The 13,131-nt window shown below is 30.9% G+C and overlaps 1 protein-coding gene across 1 annotated transcript; it reads left to right on the top strand.

Moving 5' to 3' along the window:
• The first annotated feature begins 562 nt into the window (after positions 1 to 562).
• LOC120413861 (WD repeat-containing protein 82) lies at positions 563 to 1,903 on the top strand. Its single transcript, XM_039574824.2, has 2 exons — positions 563 to 1,428; positions 1,493 to 1,903. Exons 1-2 carry the CDS (start codon positions 729 to 731, stop codon positions 1,735 to 1,737), a joined length of 945 nt encoding a protein of 314 aa, XP_039430758.1. The 5' UTR covers positions 563 to 728; the 3' UTR covers positions 1,738 to 1,903.
• Positions 1,904 to 13,131: the final 11,228 nt, after the last annotated feature.

Here is a 13,131-nt window from a genome sequence, read left to right as displayed (position 1 = left end):
TCCAACAAGGTAAATCCAAAACAGATGCGTCTACCTTAAGTTATAATAAAAAATGCATTTCCAACTTTTTTTCCTAGGGTTGTATGAGCTGGTGAAGTTGCATTTCCAACTTTTTTGACCCCGTTGGGGCTACGAGTGGTAATCACCACGATCATCTCAACAACGTACACTCAAAATCAGAAGTACCCTTCAAAAAGGGTTTTATCTACCCTTTATCTGTCATCCCAAAGAAAAAAAAACCCTTTTTGAGGGTTACTTCCACCCTTTTTTTCAAGTTCATCCGTCGTCACCCTTTTGCAAAGTGTTACTACCGGTAAACTTGAAAAAAGGGTGGAAGTAACCCTCAAAAAGGGTTTTTTTTTTTCTTTGGGATGACAGATAAAGGGTAGATAAAACCCTTTTTGAAGGGTACTTCTGATTTTGAGTGTATATTCTCAATAATAAAGATCTGCAAAACATAATAAAAATCTGCAAGTAAAGACCACAGTTGACACAACCGATGCAAACCTATACCATCTCTACAGCATCAGACGTTTGAAAAATGCTCTTTTCTTGGAAGAAACTCGTTCGCTTTGCAATTCACAACAAAAGTAACGCCGCGCCGCGCCGCCAAACAACCTTTTCGCGTCGTAATTCCGGATTTTCTCCGGGCTCTGTCCGTTTTCTGTTTCCAAGAGTGTGGACCCGCGAGTCCAACCCCGGCCGCCAAGCTGTCTTCGGTAATCAAGATGAAGCTGATCGACTCGGTCGTTCGCAGCTTCAAAGTGGCCAAAGTGTTCCGGGAAAACACGGACAAGATCAACGCGATCGACTTCTCGGCCAACGGGGAGATGCTGATAAGTTGCAGCGAGGACGACCAGATCGTGCTGTACGATTGCGAGAAGGGCACGCAGATCCGGACGGTCAACTCGAAGAAGTACGGGGTCGATTTGATCCACTTTACACACGCCAACAACACGGCCATCCACAGTTCGACGAAGGTTGATGATACGATCCGGTATTTGAGTCTGCACGACAACAAGTATTTGCGGTACTTTCCGGGCCACACGAAGAAGGTCATTTCGTTGAACATTTCGCCGGTGGAGGACACTTTTTTGTCGGGGTCGTTGGACAAAACGCTGCGGCTGTGGGATTTGAGGTCGCCGAATTGTCAGGGGGTTATGCACCTGAACGGGCGTCCCGTTGCGGCGTACGATCCGGAGGGGCTCATCTTTGCGGCCGGGGTCAACTCCGAGAGCATCAAGCTGTACGATTTGCGGTCCTTCGACAAGGGACCGTTCGTGACGTTCAAGTTGAACCAGGAGAAGGAGTGCGACTGGACGGGACTGAAGTTCTCCCGGGACGGCAAGACCATCCTGATTAGTACGAACGGGTCCATTATCCGGCTGATTGACGCGTTTCACGGAACGCCGCTGCAGACATTCACTGGTGAGCAATCCCGGTCATAGTTCCTAAAATCTCTTCTAATCCCGAATTCCGTTCTTCCTTCCAGGCCACCTCAACAACAAGGGCATCCCGATCGAGGCCTCGTTCAGTCCGGACTCGCAGTTCATCTTCTCGGGCAGTACGGATGGGCGGGTGCACGTGTGGAACGCCGACACGGGCTACAAGATTTGCGTGCTGAATGGGGACCATCCGGGGCCGATTCAGTGTGTGCAGTTCAATCCCAAGTTTATGATGCTGGCGTCGGCCTGTACGAATATGGCGTTTTGGTTGCCGACGGCGGAGGATTCGTAAGAAGGGAGGAGAAGGACGTGTCTTAGGTTTTAGGAAGCGGGAGGTCGTCGAATGCTGTTGGCGGGGGAGAATTTGACGAATGAGTGAATTAATTTTAGAGTAAGTTGCTGAAAGGAGTTTGTGTGGTAGGACGAAATAAATAAGTTTCTGATGAAAACTGAAATAAGTTGTGTGTTTTAATATCATTTGAGAAATAAGACAAAATTTCAACAACTCAAGAATCCTTTTTTTCCAACATTCCAAAGCCCAAGCCCCCGAAAAAGTTGGATCTTTATTATTTCCTGTCTTTACTCAAATCAGAACATATGACAATATTTTTCGAAGATATTTCAAAAGTTTTAAAGGAAAAAGCATGAAGCTAAAAACAACTAGAAAAAGGAAAAATTCTCAATTTTTTGGCAGATGAACTTTCTCATAACTCCGTCCAATTTGCTGATTTTCGTTATTTAATCAACTAATTTCATAATACTTCTTATTGAGTTATTTACATAATTAAAAACTAAAAACTAAAAACTAAAAACTAAAAACTAAAAACTAAAAACTAAAAACTAAAAACTAAAAACTAAAAACTAAAAACTAAAAACTAAAAACTAAAAACTAAAAACTAAAAACTAAAAACTAAAAACTAAAAACTAAAAACTAAAAACTAAAAACTAAAAACTAAAAACTAAAAACTAAAAACTAAAAACTAAAAAACTAAAAACTAAAAACTAAAAACTAAAAACTAAAAACTAAAAACTAAAAACTAAAAACTAAAAACTAAAAACTAAAAACTAAAAACTAAAAACTAAAAACTAAAAACTAAAAACTAAAAACTAAAAACTAAAAACTAAAAACTAAAAACTAAAAACTAAAAACGAAAAACTAAAAACTAAAAACTAAAAACGAAAAACTAAAAACTAAAAACTAAAAACTAAAAACTAAAAACTAAAAACTAAAAACTAAAAACTAAAAACTGAAAACTAAAAACTAAAAACTAAAAACTAAAAACTAAAAACTAAAAACTAAAAACTAAAAACTAAAAACTAAAAACTAAAAACTAAAAACTAAAAACTAAAAACTAAAAACTAAAAACTAAAAACTAAAAACTAAAAACTAAAAACTAAAAACTAAAAACTAAAAACTAAAAACTAAAAACTAAAAACTAAAAACTAAAAACTAAAAACTAAAAACTAAAAACTAAAAACTAAAAACTAAAAACTAAAAACTAAAAACTAAAAACTAAAAACTAAAAACTAAAAACTAAAAACTAAAAACTAAAAACTAAAAACTAAAAACTAAAAACTAAAAACTAAAAACTAAAAACTAACAACTAAAAACTAAAAACTAAAAACTAAAAACTAAAAACTAAAAACTAAAAACTAAAAACTAAAAACTAGAAAGATTATTCAGGTGAACACCAAAAACGCGATCAAAAATTAAAGTTGTTTAATATGGCTTTTAACTGCTTAACTTATTGTTTGTAAACACGACGATTGTTTAATCGTTATCTGACGTACCTATACTTAATTCCTTAATGAATTGGGTACTAAAGCCCTATGTAAATTTTTATGTACAACGGTAAAAAACACGATCAAAAACCATTTCTGATCTTTTTTTTCATTTTAATGCAAAAAAAATATTGACAAGACAACATTTTTTCGATGGATCAACTATATGGTCCCCTTGGAACGAGTAGGAACAGTAGGAAGTAGGAACTTTTCTGTCAAGAAGGACCGCGAGGTTAATTTTTCCAAATAGATTTAAACATCCATTTTAAACTCTTTGTGGTCGTACAAAGGGTCATTGTACTCAGAAAAATAAGCTTTTTCGCTGTAAACAATAATATCAGCAATCTAAGCTTCATTTTAGGACCCAATTTGAACAAAATAAATTTGGTTTCAAATTGTTTTTTTTCTTGATTTGTATGCACCTATGTCTACAACCACGATTGTTTACGTTTTACTTTTTGGTCTGACAGTCTTGGTCTGACAGATTTGGTCTGACAGCTCCAGTGGCGTACTAAGGGGGGGGCGGCGGGGGCGGCCCGCCCCGGGTGTCACCCATCTTGGGGTGACACCCGAGCTGATGGGATGACACCTGACTCGGACGAAGAAAAAAATATAATTGACCTAAAATATGTTCATTAAAAAATCATCAAGTATCTAACTAATATAAACAAAACATACAAGTTAAATTTTCTGAAACATTCATTTTAGATGGGGGTGACACCCAAAAGTAACACTCATGTTTTAGAATATGTTTACATAGTATACTTATAATGATGAAGTTAAGTATTCACAGTTAGTAAAAGTGCATGTTTATATGAAGACTGAAGACTTCAAAAATTTAATTTTCAGGGGTGACACCCGATCATCAAATAAAGAAATTTTGATAAAGATACTAATATGTAAGGGGTGTCACCCCATATTATTAATGTACAAGCTTATAAAAAGAGTTAAATGGAAAATGTTTTCTCATAAAAATGTTCTTGTGACAAACCACTCTTAAGTTCGATTTTTTTTTAATTTTCTCGGAATATGGGTTTATTTTTGTTTTCTTCGGCAATGTATCAATTGAAAGCAAAAATAATAAAAAAACACTTTGAATTGAAAAATTAATAAAACAACTGTTTGCTATCAAAACTGGAAGCTAATAAAAGGGTGCATAAAACGGCAAATTATTTTAATGACAATCAGGGATTAAGTAGTCGCCAAAAAAACTTTTTCGCTTGCGAACTTTCATCACCCGGAGCCGAAACACGCAAGAGAAAATTGCCCTTGAACTTAAAAAAAAATCAGTTGAAGATTTTTTTGTGAGTTTGATTGTTAGCAACACTTAAATTATTTTATATCGTTTTACTTACATACATTGTTACTCTACGAAATGAGACAAGCCATTTTTCGACGTATGAAGTTACATCTGAAAGTGTAGTAATGAAATCGGTATTTCACCGAACGGACTGATGTTTTTTTGGTTACATTTTACCGATCTTTCGTGCACGATTAAGAAGAGCCATGTTCCTTTTTCGATTGTTTTTATTTGAACATGTACTTTTATTCATGTATTCAACTATTTTATATAAAAATCACCGTATTTCTTTTAGGAAGGTCAAAGTATAACCTAACAGTAGATACAGTTTCAACCGCAGATCCGTTTGAAAATGTGTTTAACATTTTGAACAATATTTTATTGTATTTATTATTCTTTAGTAAAACTTTACATTTTGCACAACCTTTGATATGATTTTTAAATTTAATTAAATGTTTTAAATTTTAATAATTAACAAGATTTACGTCCGTCTCAATCCCTTTTCATAAATTTCCTTCTAATAAAATTTCCTGTGCAAAAAATAATTGTTATTCAATTCGATACTTTAATTCAATTAAGTTTAAGGTTTGTTTCATCGAATTTAAGATTTTTGGAAAATAATCTATTTTTCAGTTTTACAAATATGTTTGTACAGAAATCCCTTTTGTAAAGAAACATTTTATTTACTACTCTTTTCAATTTGAATGAATATTAAAACATACATTTAAACAACAAAATCTAAAAAATAAATTTAATCAAAAATTACATCAGAGAAATTTATGTTTTGCAAAACAATAAATATTATGATGTTTTTCGAAATTCAGTGTTTAATTGTAGAAAAAAATCCAAATATTTTTTTCTAAATCTAAACGATCTGACTGGAAGAAAACACACGCTTTTTCAATAAATAAATATTCCAGCTAAATCTTTACTAGGCAATAATGAGAGATACAAAACAATCTTAACGTTACCATTGTTTTCTTTTTCAATAAATTGACAGAGAATATTTAAAATTGAAAATTTAAAAAAAAATGTATTTAATTAGATTCATGACTATTTTTTGTACCAAATTTTATCATTTTATAATTATTAATAAAAGATAAAAAAGATAAGGAATATACATACAAATTATATGAAATATAATTGTATCATTTTTTTGTTATTCGGGTAGTAGAATTTAACATGAACATAATAATTTTGATGGGAAATTTAACGACAATTTCAAATAGGTACAAAAAATCCGAATTCGTTTCCTAAACAACATTTATTAGGATTATGATTTTTTTTGTTTATAATGATTAAAATTTGTAACTCCTACTTGTTAGATAGTATTGATTTCAGATAGATACACATGATTCGAGGTATTATTTGCAAAATATAGATTTAAAAATATCGCCATTTGTCAGGTTAATTTAAATTTGTTTATTGTTTATTATTTTTGTTTCAATGAAATTGTTTTATCGAACTTTCCTTCGACCGAGCACTAACGGCCAAGTTTTAAATTTTATTTTAAAAATTGTCAGGCAAATCCGAAGGGGTCCACAGAATTATGATTTTGAAATTAATAAAATTTACTTTTTGAATATAGTTAGAATCTAAGTTTCAACAAAGGAAATAAAATTTTTAAATTATCTTCCCTTCACTTATATTTTTTAGTTTTTAACGTTTAATTAATCTTTTTGGAAAATGTGCTAATGCTTATTCAATATTTTCCGAATACTCATAAATATATTAGGTATTAAAATGTAACTGTAGATTCTCATTTTTTTATTAAATTTCATATTTTTTATTATTTTTGTTTATAAAAGCACTTATTCATCATTTTTCTAAACAACTTCATAAGAAGAATCTTAAATAAGCCGGATTCCACAGCCCGCGAGACCAGCGTGCAAGTCTCTATATAATTTTAGCAACTGTCCATACAAAAATTGTAAGTTAGAGTAAGACTCGGCAAGAGTGCCCAACAACCTTTTCAAACCCTAGAAAAAAAGCAAAGCAATCCACTTAAACATGTTCAAGCAATCCACTTTTCAAACCCTATTATAATTGATATAAACAAAAAAAAAGCATCCATGCCAAAAACGTTGGATATTTGAACAAATATCCTAAATTATGATCAATTAAAAAAATAAATTAACGAAACATTAAACTACTTGTCACAAAAACCATTTTGATATTTTCACATGAAATTTAGTTGAAAAACAGCACCGTAAATCAAAAAATGTAGAGTAATCGGCAATTCAATTAAAATACAGAATGCGCAATCTTTGCTCGTATTGTTGCCGAGCTTCTAGATTATATGAAAATCCTTGTATTCGATTTTTTTTTGTTTTAGATTATAGTAAATTTAAGATAATCAAAAACACATCTTTTGATTTTATGAAAGAGATAGTCAAAAAATTTCATGGCGGTATGATACAAAATGCGATTTTAAAATAATTTTAGGATGTTCTCATAGCACTTTCAAAAGCATTTTTTTGTTTTTATTTTAAAAATAATTATACAGTAAACTTAACTATTGTAAAGTTTATAGAAATTTACTAAAAGGCATTATTTTAAAGTTAAAGGCAATAAAGGACCAATGCAATTTTGTTTAAAGCAGTCCCAAGTATGTACATTTTTGTTGATTTGAAAAGATATGAAATTCTCTTACTTAAGATTTTGGAAGTTTTAAAATTCAAAATAACAAAGGTATTTTCATGTTTTTTCAAATACCTTTCATTTTTCAATAGAAGTTTTTTCTCAATGTTTTTTTGTCAGAAAGGTTATAACTCAACTATTATTTGTCTGATTTTTTTTCAAATTCTGCAAGTGTTTCCATAAATGGGCACTCTCTTGAAAAATGAAAAAAATTACTTATTTTTCTGAAATTAAATATATAAAATGAATTAAGTTGTTTGACATGCGTTCCAGTGTTAAAATAAAGCTTTAAATACTAAATATATATATTTGTTCATTTGAAAATATAATATTAAAGTTACAAATACAAAGATGCGTGAAAATCCATTGAATACCTGAGGAGAGCAATTAAATAAACTGAGTTGACTCCATTCTTTTTGTGAGTGTTTTCAAGTCAAGGCAATATTGATATATTGACAAATATTGAAAAGTGAATCTACCTCTACCTTCAGTCTTAAGAACAAAAAAAAAAGATTCTATAATGTTTCAACATAATTAAACAAAATATGCATGAAACGCTTTTCAAGGAAAATTCAAGGCAAAATGTCTCAAGTATTTGGATTCAGTGTTAACTACTTTTTTTTAATTCTGATGTTTTGATTGATGGGAAAACATGCATCAAAAATATTTGCACAATAAAAAAAATAACATTTCAATTCTCATCTAACGGTGCACATCCACCAGAGCTTTTGCATCCAGATTTTTGTTACAGACATTTTAGTATCTTCAAATCTACGGGTACTATCGAAATATTTTTATATTTTTATCCCCTCAAGTACTGTCCACCAAGTAATTTACAGCAAAGTTTCAGTAAATTTACAATCCCGTAGTTGCAGGATTGGGTCCGTAAGTTTGCCAATTTTGGTATAAGAAGACAACAACTTCCTTCGTTGCTGTGCACCCTTAAAGACATCACCGAGTTCTTGATCTTTCCGGAATCAATTTTTAATTTACAAAATAATTAAAAATAAACTTTGAAATATGTATTTTAAAAAATTAAACCATTTTAAGTTTTTTTGAACAAACTGTTTTTTTTAATGAACAAATATATTTAAAGCAAAAAAAAATTAAATTTTTGGTTGAAATAAAATTCATTGATAGTGGAAAAATTTACCCTTTTTGTGTTTTTCCGATTTAATATTTTGAAAACTTAATAGAAAATTATTGAGCACTTTTATTTGATTAACAAATTTTACAATTTGAAGTTTTATGTTAACACTGGAACACCCAACGCATGTCAAACTTACACGGACGCAACTTTTACTCGCTGGTTCTTGTGCATAATTCAATCAATTTGGACGATTCTTTTTTTTCTTTTTTGATTTTTGATTTGTAAGAATGTCTAAATGATCCTAGAAATTTGAAGTACTCGATTCAATTTGTGCAATTTGAGCGTTTAAAAAAATCGCCCAAAATTTCACGGGGCAAAAAAAACTTAGAATGATGTTTTTGATCGCAAAGAATACAGATTTGATCAAACTAATTGTTGATCAATCGTTGGAATGTTAAAAAAAAACTAGAGAAATGTCAGTTTATCTGGTGTCAAAAATTTCAATTCAAGATACCCTAAGTCCAAAATAGTAGTTTATGCAACAAGGTGCAAAAAGAGGATTTTTTCAGCACGAGTCGTACATTTATCCAACGAGGTTCACCGAGTTGGATAAATACGACAAGTGATGAAAAAATCAAGTTTTGTAACGAGTTCCATACAACGTTTTTTTGCAATTCCGAAAAACACCCTTTGAACAGAATTATAAAACAAATGTCCATGCATTGATTCAATGAATCGTTTAAATCAAAAAAAAAAAAAAAATGTTGAAAAGTATAACTTTTCCTATAGGATATAACAAGTGCTGAAAAGTTCAACATTTCAGCATCCATTTCAGTGCTGAAAAGTAGAATTTTTCAGCGATTTTTTTGAAAAGTGTTGCTATTCGATTGTGTTATTTTTTGTACAGAAAAGTAGGCTATTTCGTCGTTCAAGAATGACAGGAAAAGTAAGTAGTTTCACGACGGGATTGCAAAAATGTTTTTTTTATCTGCAGTTCTTAGAAAAAAAACTTAAAAGTGTCTTGTCTAAAAAAAACAACGGGAAATTTTCGTTTTAAAAAATATCCTGCCCTTAACCGCCTAAAATATTTTGCTTAGATTTAATTTATTCTAATTCTTTTTAAGTATAAACTGACAATTAATTTAGCTTCCAAAGATTTTGGAAAATATGGAATAGATGGTTTTTTAATTACGGCTATACATTATGTATATTAAATCAAATCAGTTTGCTTTATTAAATTTGTTGCCTTTGGAAAAAGATTTATAAAGCTTGAACAAATGTCATGTCTTATAATTATTAAAAAAATATTTATCTTAACAAAATTTCTAGAGAATACTAATACCGCCCATTTTTTTTCGAAATAAATATTTGAATTTAAATCAGCATTCAAAATTTACGAATTTTTCAATCTCGTATCGAACAATTTTCTGAAAATAAATGCATCATTTAAAAAACATAACGTATTACTTAAAAAATTAATGAAATGCAATAATATTTTTATTGCGCGTATGAATTTTTAATGTTTCTAAATTTTAAGGAAAATGATTTTGTGTTTTTATTTTCTGAATATTTTTCATTTAAAAAATCTGTTATTTATAAGGAAAATCGCCGAGCTGAATGATATGTTCTTTTTTGAACAAGTTCTTCGGTATAATTATTTCGATAATTATAATACGTGTATTTGGATATGAGAAAAAAAATCAAATTGTAAACACTTTTGAAAAAGTCTTTGCTTTAATATAAAAAGTTTAATTTTCATTATTAAAAATATTTGTTTTTTTTTTTTATATTGCAAGATTTTTGCTCATTGCAGAGTATTATTTAGAATTCCAGTTTGTAAGAAGAATACCATGTGACATAAGTTTGGTGGGATTCAACCTAGAAAGGGGGGTGTGAGAAGGGGGGGGGGTGAGGGGTGACACCGGGCAGCCCGCCCCGGGTGACACCCGGCCTTAGTACGCCTCTGGACAGCTCTATCATGGATTTGGGTCTGGAGCAGGCGATGGATAGGACACAGCTCCCTCTTGGTGGTTACGCTTCCGCCTCGTAAACGGTGCATCGAGGTTCAAATCCTGGCTCGGACCTACACAACTGGTGTCAAACAAACGGGGTCACTTTTTAGTTTGACACCCCTTTTACACGGAGTTCACACACACTACCAAACGTTTGTCTTGATAGTGTTCGTGAGCGCCGTGTAAAAGGTGACAGTTCGTCTTAAACACCTAATGTATGGTACGCACATCGGAAGGAACCGGTCAAGAAAAATTTCAAATGGGCAGCATCGGTAGCGAAAGCAAGCCAGAGAGGGCGAAGAAAAGCCACAAGAAAACGTTCCCTCTCTTTTGTTCTGCCGTTCGTAAAGCTGTTTCTTGACCCCCTTTCTTGTGAAGAGCATACCGGCCTTAAGCTCGAATCGACAATAAGTCACCGAAAGAAAATGTGATTCGATAATCTGAAGTGAAATTTTGCCAAGGTTTCGGAAATTTGGACTACATAAAAGTTATAATTTAGGACTTTTTCAAATGTTAGGTTGAACCTAAGATGTTTTTCAATTATTTTTTTTTTGAAAATTTTCCCGAAGTTTTTTAAAGCAATGAAAATATGAGCAATAGTTGTCAAGATATTATATATCAACCATTTAATAAGATAATAATCCCATATTTAACATTTTTTTCAAATAAACTATTATTTCCAGAGCACAAAAATAGTAAAACCATCATTTTTTAAGTAGCAAACCCTTTTGTTTGAAAGAAACGAAGGAAAAAGGTTTAAGAAAATCAGAGCCGTACCTAGGGTCCACGGCGCCCTTGGCGAAGCATCAATTTGGCGCCCCTCCAAATTTATGTTTACTTAAATTCCAAACAATATGTTTACTTAAATTTTCAGCGATTGCTTCAAAGAGTTTTAATAATATAATGGTAATTGATTGAATAAATATAACAGCTAAAAAATCCAACCACAATTTAATTCTTTAAAGAATATTCAAATTAATGTTTTATTATTTTTAAACCATTTCAATCGATTTATATCTTTCCAATACAGATAGGTTGTAACGAAAAGGTGCTTTAGGATTAATGTTGACTGAAAATAGCAGAGTGTTGTTTTATCGTTTTAAACAGAATTTGATCTGACCTAGCTTAAATTTCATTGTATCAGCATTTTCCTGCATTCCTGAAAAAATAGTTTAACTGATTAGAAAATGGACTCCTTTTCAAACTTGTTTTTGGATGGATTCCTTTAGAAACTATTTTTTTTTCAATTTATATTTGAAAACAATATTTCACTTCTCTGTGACTGAGTTTTTTGATTGATATAAAATTCCTAAAATTTGTTTTTTGAAAATTCATAGCTTCAAACAAAGGCAATTAGTTTTTACCTTTTTAACACATTGAAATTTTTTGTGTTTATTTTTCGACATCTAAAGTTTCTTAAAATTTCGTATAAAAACCATTACACTCAAATAGAGGGTGACGAGCGGGAATTCCCGGGAAATCGACCATTTTTGGACCTCTCGATTCCCGGGAAATTTGGTCGAAGCAAAATTATATAAACAAATAAAAAAAAATTGAAAATTCGAAATTGTTCAGAACATTGGGTGTTCAATGTAAGATGTTCAAGTTCGAATGAACCAATGCTTCTCTTATCTTCTAATTCAGAAAGTGTAAATTTTAACTTATTAAAAATTCCAATAACTATAATTGGGAAAACTTAAAATAATGTGGACCCCAAAATTAACCTTAAAGCATACTTAGCAGTTAGCCACAAGAAGAAAGTTTAATTTTTTTTATAATTTTGTTTATTATTTCTAAGAGTATAATTTTCATATCCTCTTTCAAGCATAGCAATTCTTATAATCATTTTTTTTTTATTCTTATTATTTTAATTTCGCTGTATCAAGGTTCCCTTTTTTGATGTCATGGAGTAATTTTGTGTTTCGCTTAAACCTCAATATTAAATTATATCTTAGAAAAAAAAACTCTGGAAATCTTTGTAAAGTCCGCCAAATGTGAACATTCGGGTTTTCCGGATCACTATTTCTTCAATGCATATTTACAGTTTTAAAAAAGAAAAAAAAATATATTAAAATTGTTGTTTTGAGTCGCTATTTATTATATTGTAAAAATCCCGATACTGGGAAATTATATATTAGCTATTTTGTTATTTCACAAAAATCTAATAACAAGTTCATACAACAAGTTGTATTCCAGATTCAGAAAAAAATCAAGAAGTAGATCATAGTTCCCAAAAATAATGAGGCTACTAATTAACGTTTCATTAAATAAGCATGAATAAATCGTAACTGAATTCATTGAAAAGAAACACATTTATAACTTTTCTTTATACATTACTGGCACTATTGGCATAGTTATAAACACTACCAGGTCCCGGGAATTCCAGGGAAATTTCCAAATTCAACTCTCGATTCCCGGGAAATTGAAAATCTCGAGAATAGTCACCCTCTACACACAAAGCTTTTAGAACCGTTTGTGTAAATGTGAAAATTTAGGCGAAATTACACTGGATAGCCCAACACATGGAATCCATGAAATAAAAAAAAATGTATGTGGAAGATAAGCAACTTTATCCATTCCATTAAAACATAACAAAACAAAAATTTTCAAGGAGAATGTTACTAACATTCTTCAAATTATTGACCCTAGAAGCAAAATTAAGTGGAACCTTGTGTTTTCCCAAAAAATATTGCTGTTTTTGGAGTTGGAATTTTGCTTTGGTTTAAATTCCAATGGGTCCGCGATAATGGTGTTTCTGCAAATCAAAATTATACAAGAAATTGTATAATATTTTACTTTTACGACTAAAAAAATGGTGGGCATGCCAATCTATGCAACTTTGTCGAAGACACCCAAATTTTA

The sequence above is a fragment of the Culex pipiens genome, chromosome 2 (assembly GCF_016801865.2).
Source record: "Culex pipiens pallens isolate TS chromosome 2, TS_CPP_V2, whole genome shotgun sequence".
In the NCBI taxonomy this organism is placed as follows: domain Eukaryota; kingdom Metazoa; phylum Arthropoda; class Insecta; order Diptera; family Culicidae; genus Culex; species Culex pipiens.
This window is presented reverse-complemented; position numbering and strand designations above follow the sequence as displayed.

Excerpts from the sequence above, each read along its gene's own strand:
- LOC120413861 (XM_039574824.2), top strand. The coding sequence starts at position 729 with ATGAAGCTGATCGACTCGGTCGTTCGCAGCTTCAAAGTGGCCAAAGTG. Across the intron at positions 1,429-1,492 it reads GCCGCTGCAGACATTCACTG|GCCACCTCAACAACAAGGGC; the intron begins GTGAGCAATCCC and ends TCTTCCTTCCAG.